This window comes from Rhincodon typus, chromosome 15 (assembly GCF_021869965.1).
Source record: "Rhincodon typus isolate 14 chromosome 15, sRhiTyp1.1, whole genome shotgun sequence".
Classification (NCBI taxonomy): domain Eukaryota; kingdom Metazoa; phylum Chordata; class Chondrichthyes; order Orectolobiformes; family Rhincodontidae; genus Rhincodon; species Rhincodon typus.
Window position 1 is genome coordinate 23359909 of NC_063346.1, and position 18720 is coordinate 23378628.

The following is an 18720-nucleotide window of genomic DNA, read 5'->3' on the forward strand; positions in this document are numbered from 1 at the left end:
AGCCATGTGGATGGGCGGAGAGCATTAGATGGCAGTGGTTGGACACGGATAGAGAATGAGGAATGTGTGGGGTTGAGGGGGAATAAAGAAAATGAGGGGTGTGAAGGCTAGAGTAATGTTTTACATTGCACGTTAATTTTGGCCTCCATTTCTGCTGCAGAGCCACAGAAGACTTTTTGTCTGGACCACTTCAGGAGCTAACAACCTCCATGCTCCTGGCACAATTCGCAATCAAGGCTGAGTCTCTGTACTAAAAAAATGGGAAGTGCATACTGCCATATTTAATGGCCTGTTTATGAAGCTAGGATTTCTCCTGCCTCTGTGCACATGACCCAGGAATGAAAATCTACACCTTAGTCTCTTAGGTCCCAGGAATAGTGTCGAGAATGTCATGTTTTGTAAATGATTATGTAGCAGTCTATTTAATTTCAAGATAAAATTAAGTTAGTAATTTAAAGGATAACTAATCAGCATGCTGTCTGGATACACGGCAAATGCCATAGATATGGGTTTGGTGGAGGAAAGGTATATAGGAAGCCATTGTAGATTTAGAATGTGAGGTTCTCCTAAAAGATATCCCTGAATTTCATGCACAAGACAGTCTGCCAGGATGTGCGAAAGAGAGGAACAGATAGAAGCAGTAAATCTCACTTACAAACAATATTTAATAATTCCCATTTCTTTCTGATCTACAGCTCACACTCCAGAAAGCAGAAGTGGTTAATTTGAAGACAGAGATAAACAGTCTACTGACTGAAATACAGGGCTTACGTGATGCTTGCAAAGAACATGATAAGAAAATGAGTCAACAGGAGCAGGCTATGCTGAACCTGCAACATGAGCTAAAAATCAGTAACCAACAGGTGAGAGACAAGGTTTTGCATGAGATGGAAGATAAACCCTCTAATTAAATCACAGTGACTACCTTTTTTATCCTGAAGAGTAAATATATGTCTTAGAACTGAAGTCAATATTGTATTATGTAATTTCCACATGTAACGTAGAGTAACACCATAGATCCTGTAGAATTTGAGGCTCATAAAATTGTCATATGATAATTGCAAACAGAAAGATAGAAAGAGAAATGAAATTAATGTAATTAAGGCCTGCTTGATCTGGTTTATTTTTAATGACATTCAGCAACACCTCAGATTTATAATAAATCCTTAATTACATTGTTTTTTTATGAGATTGGGTTTGCTACCAAGCTAAAATCGACATGATTCAGGCTACAGATCAGACATGATCTCATTGAACAGTGGAACAGGCTTGAGAGACTGAATGGCCTACTCCTGTTCCTCTGTTCTTATGATTTAAAGCATTCAAATGCATAGAGTTTTCTTTGTTCTTCTTCATGTGCTTTGAAAACACTTCCCATATTCATTTCTGTCCACCATTGGTTTCTATTTTAAGTTTAAGTGACATTGTATTACACCATAGTTGCAGAAATGTGATTCTTAAAAAATCTTACAATGGTCATAGCATAGCATGAGACAGTTGGGCCTCTCATCTCCATTCTGGCTGTCTGCAGGGCCAACTCTGCTAGCTAATCGCACTCCCCCAGCCTTTCCTTTTGAAGTGACTATCCAATTCCCTTTCGAAAGCCTGGATTGTACCTGCCTCTACATGGCTCTTCAGTACATTTCAGATCCTAACCACTCGCTGCATAAAATCTTTTTTCCTGAAGTCATCATTGCTTCTTTTGCCAGTCACCTTAAATTGTTGTTCCTGGATCTCAACTCATTCACCAATTAGAACAGCTTCCCTATCTAATCCCATTCACCACTCATGATTTTGAACACCTCAACGAATCTCCTTGATTTTCTCAATCTGCCTATCAAAGTTCCCAAGACACTGAAAAATTTCGCTTTTGTATCAACTGAGACGAAATATGTCTGTGGTGAAAGCTAAGAAACAAGAAGTACAGACATTCTTGTTTCCACTATCAAATATCTCAAAGTGCTTCATGGTCAATGAAATACTTTTTGAAGTGTAGTTACTGTTGTAATGTAAGAAACACTGCAGCCAATGCACTGAGAGCAAACATCCACAAACGGCAATTTGATAAATGACCAGACAATCTACTTTTGTGATGTTGACAAATAATTCTCAGGACACCAGGTATGTCTCACCTCCTCGTCAAAGTAGTGCTGTGATCTTTTACATTCACCTCAGAAGGCATTCAGTTTAACAACTCATCCATTGCATCATGTGGAAGCTGCTGGATACCAAGGTGATCCACAGTGAACACATATGTGCAGCTCGAGCAACTTTGAATCCAAGTCGAGGATCTGCAGTCTGATCTGCAGACATTGTGCAACATCAGGGAGGCAGAAAGTTACCTTAACACTTTGTTCTGGGAGACAGTCACACTCCTTAAGTGAGGTAATTTAGTCTTGATCTGTGATTAAGGACAGGAAGGTGTAATTGTAGATGAGAGTTATGGGGTCCCATAAGGAATAGCTCTCAGGGAGCCATAGTCCCTTTAATTGTCCAACAGTTTCAAGCTTCGTGGATGAGAATGCAGATTGCAAGAAGGATGAGTGAGCTGACCATAATTCTGAGGTACAGGGAGCCATTCAAGTGGAAGGAGGAAATAGGAATGTAGTAGTGGTAGGGGACAGTATGGTTGGTGCGATAGATGCTGTTTTCTGCAGGCATGAACATGAGTCCTGAATGCTGCGTTGACTGCCCGGTGCCACGGTTAAGGACTTCTCCTCGGGACTGGAGAGGATCTTGAAGCAGAGGGAAAGGATCCAGTTGTTTTCATCCACATTGGTACTGATGATATTGATAGGACTGGAAAGGATGTTCTGATGAATGATTTTGAACAATTAAGAGCTAAATTAAACTGTAGACCTCCAAGGTGATAATTTCAAGATGGCTGCCTGAGCCATGGACAAATTGGCATGGGGTAAATAAAGTCAAGGAATTAAGTAAAATAAGGAAAAACGTTGAATACAGCAAACATGGTTTTAACAGGCACCTTATGAACCAGCACTTTCAATAAACCAGAAAAAAATGATATACCGGAAAGGTGCAAGTGATAAGATACTTTGCCTGAAAGTTTTATTTAAGGCAAAGCTGTATTATTATTTAAGTGATTTATGCTGTAAATAAAGTATAACAGTGATATGTATACCCCCATATTACTTAGTGTGTGTTTTTGTGGATTATGTGGACTTCATGATCAACTGGCACACTTCATATCATAGAATCCCTACAGTGTGGAAACAGGCCATTTGGCCCAACAGGTCTACATCACCCCTCCGAAGAGCATCCCACCCAGACCCATTCCCCTAATTTCCCATGTCTAACCCACCTAACCTAAACATCCCTGGGCACTAGGGGCAATTTAGCATGGCCAATCCACCTACCCTGCCAATCTTTGGACTATGGGAGGAAACCAGAGCACCCAGAGGAAACCCATGCAGACACGGGGAGAATGTGCAAACTCCACACAGACAGTCGCCCGAGGTTGGAATCGAACCAGGGTTCCAGTGCTAACCATTGAGCCACGGTGCCGCCCTAATGATCCTTCCACAGGTCCCATAGATGTTGGTTAAGTAACGGTTTGCTGTATATGTTTTAAAGATTGGTGTGGAGGAATGAGTTTCAGTTCTTGGTAACTGGCATCAGTAGAAGGGAGTTGTTCTGGTAGGATGGGCTTCACTTGAATCATGCTGAGACCAGTGTTCTAGCAAATTGAATAACTAGGGCTGTAGACTGGGCTTTTAAACTAATGTGAAGGGGACAGGATTCAGGAGTGGGGTAATGTAAGCTTGCAAAAACATTTGGCAACATTGTAGGGTAAATATTTTGACGATGATACCCAAAGTGGGACAAGAAGGGACAAAGAATACAAGCATTACAAAAAAGCAGCAAACAGGGACAAAAGGGATACAAAAGGATAAAAAAGGCAAAATTAATGGCTGTTTACTTGAATTCATGTAGTATATTGAACGAAATAAATAAAATAACATCACAAGTAGAGGAGCATATTATGATCTTATAGTGATTACAGAGACATGGTTGCCAGGAGATCGAAGCTGGGAACTAATATGCAGGGATATGTGACCTTCTGAAAGGACAGACTGGAAGGGAAAGGTGGTGGGGTGGTTTTGTAATTACAAGATGGAAATAGTACACTAGCAAGAAATTATCTTGTATTGGAGGATGCAGAATATGTATGGGTGGAAGTAAGAAATAACAAATGGAAGAAGACACTTGTGGGAGTAGTCTATCGGCCCCCAAACACTGGCTGCTCTGTAGGACAGAGAATAAATCAGGAGATAATGAGGTAATGTAAAAAAGACAATACATTAATCATGGGTGACTTTAAATCAGGTAGATCAAATTGGCAGAGGTAGCCACAAGGAAGAATTCATTGAGTGCCTTCAGGAGAGTGGTTTGTGTGGAATTACACAGAGAGTGGTTTGTGTATGGAATGAACTTCCAGAGGAAGTGGTGGATGCAGGCACAGTTACAACATTTAAAAGACATTTGGATAAGTACATGAATAAGAAATGTTAGGAGGGATATATTAGATGGGACTAGTTTTGTTTGAGATTATGGTCGGCATGGAGTGGTTGGACCAAAGGATCTGTTTCTGTTCTGTATGACTCTATGACTGTACGATTATTTCTTAGAACAACATGTTGTGGATCCAACCAGGGATCAGACTGTTTAGGATCTGGTAATGCATAATGAGGTATGTTTAATAAATGATCACAGAATAAAAGATCTCAGAGTGAACATTGATCATAACATGATTGAATTTAGAATTGAATTTAAGAGTGAGAAACTTGGGCCAAAAACAATTGTGCTAAACTTAAAGGAAGGTGATTATCGTAGGAATGAAGACAAAGTTGACTGGAGTAGACAAGGAAAGGAGTTTAGCAGAAAAAAAGTTTGATGAACAATGTTAGACGTTGAAAAATAATTCATGACACCTAGCAATGACATATCTCAGTGCAGAAGAAGGATTCAAAGAAGAGGATAACCAACCATGGCTAAACAGGGAATTTAAGGGCAGTATCAAATTGGAATAAAAAATACATAATGTGGCAATGATTAGTGTAAATCAGACGATTGAGAAAGTTTTAAAAGCCAACAGATATAACTACTAAAATAAAAGGGAGAAATTGAACTATGAGAGAAAGCTAGCAAGAAACATGTAAACAGACAGTAAGACCTTCTTTAAATAGATGAAATGGAAGCAAGATACAATAGTGAATATAAAGCCCTTAGGAAATTAGAGTGGGAAAATAATGATATGGAGCCACGAAATTGCAGAAGAGTTGTACAAATATTTTTCATCGATCTTCACAGTAGAGGGTGTGAATTATATTTCAAAAATACTAAATAATCAAGCAGCAAAAGTTATGGGGCATGGGGAGGAGTGGGGTTTGGAGGTCAAATAAACATAATAACTATAACCAGAGAAAAAAGTACCAGAGAAAATAATAAGCCACAAGGCCAATAGGTCCCCTGGCCCTGATAGGAAGTAGCTACAGAGATAGTGGATGCACTGGTAGCAATCTTCCAAGAATGCTTAGATTCTGAAAAAGTCCCAGTGGATTGGAAAACTGTGAATATAACACCTTTATTCAAAAATGGAGGGAGACAAAGAACAAGTAACTATAGGCCAGTTAGCTTAATATCTGTCATTGGGAAAATATTAGAGTCTTTTATAAAGGATGTAATAACAGAGCATTTATAAATACATAAAATAAAGAAGTAGAGTCAATATGGCTTTATGAAAGGGAACCAAACCGGATAAATCTTTGAGGAGGTAACAAGCAAATAGATAAAGAGACACCAGTTGATGGATATTTGGATCCCAAAAGACATTCAATAAGGTACCACACATTTTGCTACGTAATAAGATGAGCCCATGTTATTGGTGGTAGTACATAAGCATGGATTGAGAATTGGCTAACTAATAAAAGACAGAAAGTTAGGGAGTGGCAGAGGGATCAGTGCTCGGGCTACAATTATTCACAAGATGTATCAATGACTTGGATAATGGAAGTGAATGTATTATAGCCAAGTTTGTGAATGACACAAAAATAGGTGGGAAAGCAAATGGTGAGGATAACCTAAGGAGTCTTCAGAAGAATAGAGACATGTTAAGTGAATGAGCAAAATTTGACAGTTGAAATACGATGTGGGAAAATGTGAGTTCATGCATTTTAGCTGGAAGAATAGAGGAGCTGAATATTATTTAAATATGGAAAGACTGCAGAAAGCTGCAGCAAAGAGGGATTTGGAGTCCTCGTACATGAATTACAAAAAACTGAAATCCAAGGTCATTGGGTAAATAGAACATTGACCTTGATTTCAAAGAGAATAGAGTATAAAAATAGGAAACCCTTGCTAAAACTAGACAAGGCTCTAGTCAGAAACTCGTGGAAGACTCCGAACAGATTTGATTCCCTTATATAAGGAAAGATTCACTGGCATTGGAGAGAATCCAGAGAAAGTTTTTTTTTTATTGTGGGATGTGGGCATCATTGGCTGGCCAGCATTTATTGTCCATCCCTAGTTGCCCACAATTAAAGTCCCAGGCAATGAATATTCTGCCAACTAAGGACTGCTAGATAGTCACTGGGTGGTTGCTTGTTGTTATAGCTAGATGGAGTATTGGCAGATGGCAACAATGCACCCATTGTTCCAAAATCATCACTAGGTTGATCCTGGGTATGGAGAGATTTTCTTATGAGGAGAAATTGAGTAGGTTGGCCTAGAAGTCATTGAATTTGGAAGAATGAGAGGAGAATGAATTGAAACATAAGATTCTTCAGGAGCTTGAGAGTAGACACAGAAAGGTTGTTCAGAAATTTCTGAAGAAGGGTCTAGGCCCGAAACGTTAGCCTTCCTGCTCCTCTGATGCTGCTTGGCCTGCTGTGTTCATCCAGCTCTACACCTTGTTATCTCAGACTGGGGTAAAATGTTGCTTTGTAGTGACAGCTCTCTAATATCAGTTCTCATTCCAAATTTACCAATTGTATCAATCATATTGGTATGAACCTTACAACTGTTTGCCAACTAGAACTAAAATGGGTCAGTTTAACCCACTTTATTATAAATTTCTGAAGAAGGGTCTAGGCCCAAAACGTCAGCTTTCCTGCTCCTATGATGCTGCTTGGCCTGCTGTGTTCATCCAGCTCCACACCTTGTTATCTCAGATTCTCCAGCATCTGCAGTTCCTACTATCTCTTATTATATTCCTTATTGATGGACATTTCCTTTTGACAAATGTCTTGCTGTTTGTCATGAAATCTACAACATAGAAAGAAGTATGCTTGTTATATTCCTTAGACAATTAATTCCATTAAAAACATGAGAATGGGTGGGACTGGAAGAGAACATTGTGGTGTACCTGGCCATCCCCAAAGTTTTCTCCTTCTAGTTCAAACCTTTATATTTTAAATGATCTGTATATCTGGAAATGAGAAACATATATTTGTGTGTTTGAAATAAATTAAATTTAGCACAAAAAGAGTTCATTTTCAATGTTACATATTAAAAACACCATTAGTGATTCCCTTTCTTCTTCTGACCTTTTGTCTTTTAGAATTACGACAATTAAAATGGTAATAAAGCCAATTCATTTCTGCCATTCATATACAGTGAAAATTATGTGATATTTCAAAATGATTTATATGAACTTTTGTCTCCTATCGAAGCAACCAGCATGACATTAATTTTTAATGATTTCTTTCTGCTTCATTTGGAAAGAGATTGTGGCAATGCATTTTACAGGTATTCAGGCATGCAGACCTGTACAGATTGATAACCATTATGCCAACAATCTCAGAAAAAAGGGAAAATAGGTTGAGGTTAGTCACTAAAGGTGATGCAGTAATGTATTCATTGCCAGAAAATTACTTGGACATTTGCTTCCTTTCCTGTAGCTTAAAACAGGTATGTTTAATCATCCACGGATATTGGAATTCTGATTGACCAACACTCTCCTGGAAAAGTGTTTCTTAATTTTGATTGATGAAGCGATTTATCTTTGACTTTTTTCTACTCTGCATCATGAAAATGATATTAGAATCTAAATGAGATTCAGAATTCCCTGTTTGACAAGCTTGGTTGATGAAAGGGTTCCATGTCAAGGGCTGACACAGTAAAATTATATGCAAATACTGTTTGAGCTCCATTCAAAATTAATCAAGGGGCAAAAAAGCAGACTATCATAGGAACATGTTCATATTTCTGGCTCATTTTAAATTGCCAAAGGCTGTTTTCGGATTAGTTAGTTTGAGAAATTGGGATTTGACAAGTATGTGAAAGCTCAGCTTTCATGGATTTTGATGACTAACACTTCCTTAATTTTCTTTATCTTTGCAGATTTTCAGGCATTTATTTTTGTTCCCCATGTTGTAATGTTGACAGTTACAATATCTTTTAGTCTACATTATCATTATGTCCTTTTAAAAGAAACATATCTTATCCAAGTGCATTCTTTCTCATCATTTAAAACCTTACCCCATTGCCTTGTGAAATATTAATGGTATATTTAACATATTATAACATCAAACATAACAAAGATGAAGGGACTGTATTATCAATATTAATTATGGCCTAATTTAGCACTGTTTTAGAGGCTTCCATATCATTATGACCACATGTAAATATTTTATGTGTTATCACATGAAAGGTGTGATTTCTGAAATAATATACCATGTTTTGCTAGATATGTATTTCAATTGAATTAACAATACAAACTTGGATAATGGCATCAGTAGTATGCACAAATGTGTCAAAGTTAATTGGCAGAGGTTTGCATGAACGTAAGTTGAATAAACCAGTTGTGACAGGATGTATAGGTCAGATGAAAATTAAATTGAGAAAAAGCTGTGTATCCTTATGGGAGAGAGATAAGATACTCAAACACAGATGATGAAAAGTAGCTGATAAAGAGCAATGTCAACTATAAAGAAAGTTGTGACATTCAACCTTAAAATGTCATTATAAATAAATTCTTCTGACTTCAAATATTTGACTAATTTGTTACAAATTGGTTGGAGAAAAATTTTCATGTTAAATATCTTTGGGCAGTTTGTTTGTTCTCATTAAACTTCATGTTGAATTGTAATATGTTACGTTCTTTTATGATTGATCACACCGCAGAGCTTGTTGTTAATTTTTAACAAGTGAGTAAGGCATCTATGTACTTTTAGTACTGAAGAAAATTGCAACACTTAGTTAACATACGTTAAACAATAAGCCACAAACTGCAAAGATTTCTCACAAAATACATAAATGTATACCATCTTGACTTATTTGAGCTACTTGTCCTTTGTTGTAGTTTTAATGAGTTTTCTCCTCTTCCTGGAATATTACACTGCCTTGCACCATTTCCTAAATCGGTTTTCCTCAAAGGTCTGTCAGTAGCCCCTCCGGTTGAATATATAAAGAAATAATAGGAGCAACAATAATTTGAATTCAGATAGTAGCTTTATGAAGGAAGAGTATCCATAAATGCCCATGAAGAAATGATCAAACACTTTAAGGGCACTCTTAAAAGAGGAAGGAGGGGTACATCTGTTAGTGATGTGGATGGATGAATCGTGCGAAGCTGGGAGAGTGATGTTTTAGTCAGTCCAGGGTGCCCAAAGGGAAGGAGGGATGACCAGCCAAGGTGGTCCAACTGTGTTAAACCTAAATAAGGGTAATTACAAAGGAATGAGGGCAGAGCTCCGGAGTGGACTGGGAAAAGACAGCAAAGACAATTGAGGAAGCATGTCAGACATTTAAGGAAGTAGTTTGTGGCTCATAATACAAGATGTATTCCAATGTGAACAAAAGGATTCTAGGAAGGGCATAAGTCAACCATGAAAAACCAGGGAGGTAAAGGATAGCATCAAGTTGAAAGAAAAAAAGCATACAACATGGCAGAGATTAGTGGGAAGACAGAGGATTGTGAAAATTTTAAAAACCAACAAATGATGACCATAAAATAGGAGAAAATAAACTATTAGTGCAAACTAACAAGTAATATAGAAACAGACAAGAGCTTCTTTAAATATATAAAAAGGACAAGAGAGGCCAAAATGAACATTGGCCCTCAGAAATAGGCTATTTAAGGAAGTAGCTGTAGAGACAGTGGATGCAGTAGTGGTAATCTTCTAAGAATACTTAGATTCTGGAAAAGTGCCAGGGGATTGGAAAACTGCCAATGTAACATCTTTTTATAAGAAGGTTATGGAGTCATATAGCACAGAAACAAACCCTTCAACCCAACTCGTCCATTCTGACCAGGCTTCCTAAACTGAACACGTTCCATATGCCTGCGTTTGGCCCATATCCCCTCTAAACCTTTCCTCTCCACGTACCTGTCCAAATATCTTTTAAATGTTGCAATTGTATTCACCTCACCACTTCCTTTGGCAGCTTATTCCAAATATGTACCACCCTGTCTGTGGAAAACCTACCCCTCAGGTCCTTTTTAAATCTTTCACCTCTCACCTTAAACCTATGCCCTCTAGTTTTGAACTCCCCCACCCCGGAGAAAAGACCTTAGCTATTCACCTTATCTATGCCCCTCATGATTTTATAAACCTCTATAAAGGTCACCCCTCAGCCTCCCATGCTCCAGGGAAACAGTCCCAGCCTATCCAGCCTCTCCTTATAACTCAAACCCTCCAGTCTTGGTAAATCTTGTAAATCTTTTATATACCCCTTCCAGTTGAATAACTGCATACAATTCCTATCACAGGGCAACCTGAATTGTATGCAGTACTCCTAATGTGACCTTACCAATGTATTGTACAACTGTAACATGACGTTCCAACTCCTGTACGCAATGCTCTGACCAATGAAGCCAAACATGCCAAATGCCTTCTTCACCACCCTACCTGTGATGAAACTTTCAAGGAACTATGTGCCTGCACCCTTAGGTCTCTCTGTTTGATAACTTTTCCTGGGGCCCTACTGTTAACTGCATAACTCCTGTCCTGGTTTGTCTGACCAAAGTGCAGCACCTCGCATTTATCTCAATTAAAGTCCGTCTGCCATTCCTCAGCCTAATGGCCCAGTTGATCAAGAACTTGTACTCTTGGATAACTTACTTCACTGTCCACATATCACCAATTTTGGTACCATCCACAAATTGATTAACCATGCTTCCTATATTCTCAGCCAAATCATTTGTATAAATGAGACAAAAATATACAGGCCAGTTAGCTTAACATTTGTTTTAGGAAAGGCAGTGTGTACTGACAGTAGAACTGCAAGGCATCTGCGCATGCATGCTCACTTGGAAATGCGCATGCACACCAATTCACACTCACTATGTTGATGTGTCATGTACAAAGTCTGCACAGATCAGGCATGACTTTAAGAAGGGAATCAGATTGAGCCAGAGAAGAAACCAACTAATGGTATATGGGCAATGGCCACTGCATCCCCATCCACTGAGGTTGTCATTGGACACACATCAGTTTCACCAAATCATCATGGCACCAACTCTGACTCACAATACATTTCTCCATTTCAACGCTGCAACTTAAGAGCTCATATCACCTTTCATTGTCATGCTGCCACCAGGTCACTTTGCAAGCAGGGACTATCACCCGTCTCATAGATTGGCTCGGGAGCATCTCAGAGTGCCTCACTTGCTCTAGTGCCCACTTGGGCATTTTTTATGGGATGTTACTATATTGGAACAGTTTCTGTTAGTAGTTAAATAATCCAATATTCTGTTAAATTTTCCAATAGAGTTAAAGTTAGACCAATTCTTCTTTCTTTTGATTGTATTTTAATTTTAGAGTAAGAATAAAGTGTGTGTTTGTTTAAAGCCAAGTAGTGTAACAAATTTAATTACATCTGGAATCAGCACCTTACACTTGCCTTTAAATAAGAAAAGGTTATGATCTAGGCTACTTCCTTGATATATTTGAAGGGGGTTTGGTCAGCACTTGCACTATCTAGGTGAAAGATATCTCTAATCATACAATTCTACATGTGAGTCTTTGTAACCTTGCAGTCTGCATTATGTATCATCTTCACAAATAATTGTGTATTATTCTAATTATTTGTACTGTTTTCTTTTCATTTATTCATGGAATGAGGGCATCACTTTGTTATGCTAGCATTTATTGCCTATATTTCATTGTCCAATGGGCAGTTAAGAGTCATCATATTTCTGTAGATCTAGAATTTAATTTAGGCCTACCAGGTAAGGATTTCCTTCCCTAAAAGGATAGTGGTGAACCAGATGGCTTTTTAACAATTGATACTGATTATATGGTCACCATGAGGCAAGCATTTTATTCCAGATGTTTATTGAATTCAAATTTCACCATCTGACATGATTGGATTTGAGTCCAGGACATTCTGGCTTATTAGGTAAAGTCACCATATTCCCAGAGGAACCCTAGGGCTGCTGTCTCCTGGAGAGAAATGACTGGTGATGAGTTTAACCTGAGGGTCACAACGCCCCAGGCAAGGGGCAAGGTTGAAAGACAGAACCTTCATGGTGACCTCAGCTGGTGTGGGAATTGAACCTATGCTGTTGGCACCTGCACAGCAAACCAGCTATTAGTTGAGTGACATTACCACAAAACTACCACCTTTTTTTTTACCTTAGATTAATCAAATCCCTAACTATTCACTTACCCCTTCCCAGAAGATAATTTCCTTAAAGAATGGACAAAACCAACTTGCTTTATTTAACATAAAAAGAAGGAAAAGCATGAAGAAAAATTAGATGCTGAGATAAATATGGAAGGAAGGAAGTATTAGCAGAGGTTACTGAACAGTGTTCGAAGAGCTGGTTTTGTTGTGAAAGGACTTCAGGATTCTGGAGCAAGCTTGTGACAATGTCATTAGGCTGCATAAATAGCACAATGTGGACAAAACCAGACTACACCACACTTTTAAATGAGAGCCTTGAGAACACATGTACATGAACATGCATAAGCTAAGCTTTTTATTTCTAGATGTCCTTTCCAAATAGGACTAGAGCCTGATGTATCCATGACTACTGTGTGTAGCAGTAATTAGAAGTAATGTATAATAGTGTGTGGAGCTGGATGAACGCAGCAGGTGAAGCAGCATCAGAGGAGCAGGAAAGCTGACGTTTCGGGTCTGGACCCTTCTTCAGAAAATAACTATAATAGTATTGTTTTGAAGTCTAAGCCTGACAATATGATTTTGCCTTCTCCTCAACCTTTCTATCTTTCAGAAGATGGTGAATCTTTGGAATTGTTCCTTGGAAGGCAGAAAGGTTAGCCTAGATTACATGCTCTAGTGTCAGACTGAGCTATGACAGCCAAAAAGCTGGGTTTTGTGTCTGTCTCTGAGTTGTAAACACTGATTATGTATCCTCAAATAAAAGTAAAGTACTGTGGATCCTGGGGATCTGAAATGCAAACAGAAAGGGCTAGGAAAAGCCAACAGGTCTAGCAACAGCTTTGAAGAGAGAAACAGAGTTAACATTATAAGTCAAATACGACTCTTTTCAGAAATGAACTTTTCTTCTGATACTTTTAAACTCCTCTTTTTATCTGTAATAATTAATTGCAAAGAAAAATATATAGTTGCCATACCTGAAGACAAAGAGCATGTCCAAAATGGTTAGAACTCTAATTGAAAAGGCATCTTCACCAGTGTATCTTCATCAGCTATGTGGCAGAAAACGTGCAACTGAAATAAATTGTAATCTAAATATGTCTGATTCTATCCTTAGAATCACTGTCAGGAGAAATCCATGGAGCAGCTTCAGAAAGAACTTGAAGTATTCAAACAGGCTCATGAATCTGACATAGACCATTTTAGTCATGAAACTGCTCAACTACAGAAGGAACTTGACTCGTCTACAAAGGAATTACAGGAGAAGTTGACCAAACTGCAACAGTACAAGTCCACAGTTGACAGACTGAATTCTGACCTACAACATGCACATCAGCAACATCAAGAGGTGGTCCAAGAAGTAAGGATTTATTTTCTATATATTTACAGCAAAAGGCTACCTTTTCTTGCATAAAAATAGAAAATGCATGAGATACTCCAGGTCAGGCAGCATCTGTGGAAAGAGAAACAAGTTAAAACTTTATACTTTAGGAAGGCATTTGATAAGGTACCTCATGGCAGGCTGGTACAGAAAGTAAATTCTCATTAGATCCAGGATGAGCTGGCTAGATGGATACATAACTGGTTTGGTCATAGAAGACAGAGACTAGTGATGGAAGGGTGATTTTTCGAACGGAGATCAGTAATTAGTGGTGTTCCACAGGGAACAGTGCTGGAAGCTTTGATGTACATAAGATTTAAAAATAATCTAGAGGAAAATGTAAGCAGCCTGATTAATGAGTTTGTAGATGACACCAAAATTGGCAGAGTTGCAGCTAGTGAGGAGGATTGTCAAAGAACACAGCAGATATAGGTAGATTGCAGATTTTGGCAGAAAAACGGAAGGTGGAGTTTAATCCAGACAAACACGAGTTGATGCATTTTGGAAGATCAATAAATTATAATAAATGGTAGGACCCCTATAGTATTGACCTCCAGAGGGATCTGGGCGTACAGGTCCACAGATCCCTGAAAGTGAAAGGTAGGTAAGGTAGTCAAGAAGGCATGCAGCAGGCTTGCCTTCATCGGCTAGGGAATCAAACTAAAAAGTTGGCAAGTTATGTTACAGCTGATCAAAACTTTGGTTAGGCCACATTTGGAATGTTGTCTGCAGTTCTGGTCACCACACTACCAGAAGGACGTGGATGTTTTGGAAGGTTTATTAGATGTTATCTCGGTCTGGAGGGTTTTGTTATGAAGAGAGGTTGGATAAACTCGGATTGTTTTCACTGGAAAGACAGAAGCTGAGGGGCAACCTGATAGAGGTCTACAAAATTATGAGAGCCATAGATAGGGTGGATAGTCAGAGGCTTTTTCCCAGGATGGAAAGGTCAACTACTAGAGTGCACTGGGTGAGAGGGAGAAAGTTTAGGGGAGTAGTGTGGGGAAAATTTTTCACACAGACGGTGGTGGATGCCTGGAACTCAGTACCATTGGAGGTGGTGGAAGCAGGCACATTAGCAACGTTTAAGGCATATCTTGATAGACACATGAATGGGAGGTGAACAGAGGAATAGAAACCGCACATGGGCCATAAGTAGTGGGTCTAAATATGGAGTAGGAATCAGCATGGGCTCAGTGGGCTAAAAGGTTTGTTCCTCTGCTGTATTGAATTGTATTGTCATGTAATTGTATTCAGGTTGATAACCTTTCACCAGAACTTGAAAAGAGTTAGAACAGTGAAAAAGTTTAGGCAAGTGCAGAGAGAGGTAAAGGGAGTTGGGAAGAGAGAACAAAAGGGAAATTTGTGGTGGAGCGGAAGGCAGGAGAGACTAAATACAAAGGGATAATAATGCAAGGCAAAAATGCATGGTAATAAGGTATGTTTAGAAACAAAAGGTGGGTCTAGAGGAGCTGTAAATGGGAATGGCAGAATTACCATCAACAGTTACTGTCCAAAATATGGTAGTAGTATTGTTACCTGACGTTGTTGAACTCTGTATTGAGTCTAGAGGTTATAAAGTTTCTATTCAAAATATGTGACAGTGCTTCTTGCTAATGTTGAGCTAGCAGTATAGGAGGACAAGGAAAGAGAGGTCAGAGTTCGAAAGGCATAGATAATTAAAATAAAAAGTAACTGGATGCTGTCTTTCAGCTTTGCAGAGTACTCCAGACTGCATGCTTTCCGAGTTACTAGAGGTGATTGAAGGAATGTATGCAAGAATAACAACAAGTATTAATTCCTATCTGGCACAAAAATAAGACAGGAAAGGTGGCTCAACGATGACTATAAAAGAAATTCAGGATAATATCAGATCCAAAGACGAGGGATATAAAAGTCCCAAAAAAAGTAGCAAGTCTGAGTGCAGGGAACAATTTAGAATTCAGCAAAAGAGTACAAAAAGATGGGTCAAGAGAGGGAACATAGAGTATTAGAGTAAATAAAAATTGGATGTAAAAACAGTTGAGCTGAGGCCAAGATGAGACTAGCCATGATCATATTAAATGGCAGAGCAGGCTCAAGGGGCTGAAATGTCTACTCCTGCTCTTAGTTCTGATGTTCCAAAGAGATTAGACAAAGTCTGCATGGTTTTATGAAAGGGAAATGACACTTAACTAATCTACCGGAGTTTTTTTGAGGATGTAACGAGTGGAATAGATAAGGGAGAACCAATGGTTGTGGTTTGGGTAAAATTAAAGCCCATGGGATTGGAGATAATATGATGGAATGAGAATTAATTGACAGACCAGAAACATAGAGTGGGAATAAATGAGTCTTTTTCCAGCTTGCATGCAGTAACTACTGGGATGGTGCAGGGATCAGTGCTTGGGGACCCAGCTATTCACAATACATATGCAATATTTCCAAGTTTGCTGATGTCTCAAAACTTGGTGGAAATGTGAGCTGTGAGGAGATTACATGAGGCTACATGATGATCTAGTTGAATTTGTGGGAAAACACATGGCAGATGCAGTATAATTTGGATAAATATGTAGTTATATATTTCTGTGTGAAATACAGAAAGGAAGGGTATTATTTAAATGGTGATATATTGGGAAATATGGATGTACACAGAGATCTGGATATCCTTGTATACGAGTTAATGAAAGAAAACAGGCAGGTACAACAAGCAATTAGGAAGGCAAATGGTATATTGATCTTTATTGCAAGAGAATTTGAATTCAGAAGTAAGGATGTCTTACTGCAGTTAAACAGGGCATTGGTGAAACAGCACCTGCGTATTGTGCACAGCTTTAGTTTTCCTACCTAAGAGAGAATATACTCACCATAGGGAAAGTGTGGTGGAGGTTCACTAGGCGGGTGCAGAGAGTTTTGTTCAGCTGGGCCTGTATTCACTAGAATGAAAGGGAATCTGATTGAAACTAACATGGCTAGACAGACTAGATGCTAGGAGGATGTTTCCTATGCACTGCTAGTTGAGGTGGTGGAAGCAGGCACATAGCAATGTTTAAGGGTATCTTGATAGATATATGGTTGAGGAGTCTAGAACCAGGGATCAGCATCAAGATATGGGCCGGACCATTTGGGACTCAAATTAAGAAGGGTTTCTTCACTCAGGGTGTGATCAACCTGTGGAAATAACCAGCGCAGAAGGCTGTAGAGGCCAGGTCACTGAGTATATTCAAGAAAGAGATTAATAAAGTTTTAGATATTAAAGGCATCAATGGTATGGAGTGAAAGCAGTAAAATGGTGTTGAGATAGAGCATCATGTATCGAAAGGAATGCAGCTTGCAATAGACGCCATCAGCTCCAACCTCTTCTTAGTCACCAGGCTTCCGCACCCCCCCACCCCTCTCCCTCACCCCCACACTCTGACCCTCCATCTTTCATCTTGCACCACTCCAGCAGCCCATTTCTACTCATCCCGCCATGTAGAGATCTACCACATTGAACTTTGCCTCCAACTGTCCTCATAGACCCATGAACCCCAATATTACACTTTAATGATGCCTGTCCTGGTCCTCCATACTTCCCCTGTGGAGGCTATAGTGGTGGTCACTGTCAGTAACCTCCCCCACTCTTCCATAGGTTGCCATATCCACCAATGCTGTTCTACATATCCACTTGAAAGTTTTCTTATATCACCTTAATTGTCCCCACTTCAATACATGCCTGTGCTTCCCCTTGCATTCAAACGTTGAATGCTCCACCCCTTTTGGAATTGAGCCCCGCTTTGTGCCTTGCAACCTCCTCAACGATCAAAAAGGAACCTTCATGACTGTATTCGCCCTAGACCTCTAACCAACTTTTTGGAGCATAACTGACCAGACCTGTGATATCTGTCTTTGCAGCCCCCAACTGATGATACGCAAATCCCCTGACTGCTTGTCCATACAAGACTGAATGTTGCCCACTTCTCAGATTGAAGATGACTATATCCTGTGACCGTGACAGTCCCGAACAGATGGCTGACTATGGCTAAGTTCATGGTCTTATTTTCTTGTTTATTCATTCACAGGATGAGGGTGTTTATTGCCCATCCCTAATTGTGGGTCTGGAGTCACATGTAGGCCAGACCAGGTAAGGATGGCAGTTTCCTTCCCTAAAGGATGTTAGTGAGCCAGATGAGTTTTTTTCCTGACAATCAACAATGGATTCATGGTCATCACTAGATTCTTAATTCTAGATATTTATTGAATTCAAATTACACCATCTGCCATGGCAGGATTTGAACCCAGGTCCCCAGAACGTTATCTGGGTCTCTGGATTAACAGTCCAACGATGATGCTACTAGGCCATAGCTTCCCCCTTCTATGTGCGTGCAGACTGTGCCTGTGAGTGACACTTCAAGGACCCCTGATTTACAGTAGCTCTACCTTGATTGGACTGAGGACTGGCTTCCATTCAATTTCCTACACAGCCATTTGGTTGAGCAAAATGTCCTTGCAGCAGCCTTTCAATGCTAGTTGTTCATGCGCGCTGCAATGCAACTCCGTGCTTCATAAGCATCCTTCAAATGGATTGGACATATGCCATGTGGATCTTGAGAGATTGGTAAATATTGGATGCCAATTTCTGAAGACAAAGGATACATGCAGCTAATACCCAAAGTCCATGGCCTGAGGTACTGTTTCATGCTGAACAACATGGAGGCTGTTCACAGTGAGCTGAAGTCGCCAGGTATCTGCTTAAGAATTTTTAAGGTCTAGTTTGCTCGTTACAGATGGTA

At 39.3% G+C, this 18720-nt stretch overlaps 1 protein-coding gene across 1 annotated transcript in view; it reads left to right on the forward strand.

Moving 5' to 3' along the window:
- Positions 1-1891: 1891 nt before the first annotated feature.
- Positions 1892-18720, forward strand: part of LOC109938716 (polyamine-modulated factor 1-binding protein 1) — a 149206-nt gene continuing 132377 nt past the window's right edge. Inside the window, exons 1-2 of the mRNA XM_048605966.1 lie at positions 1892-1921; positions 13706-13948. Coding sequence (XP_048461923.1) covers positions 1892-1921; positions 13706-13948 — 273 coding nt within the window. The remainder of the gene's footprint in view (positions 1922-13705; positions 13949-18720) is intronic.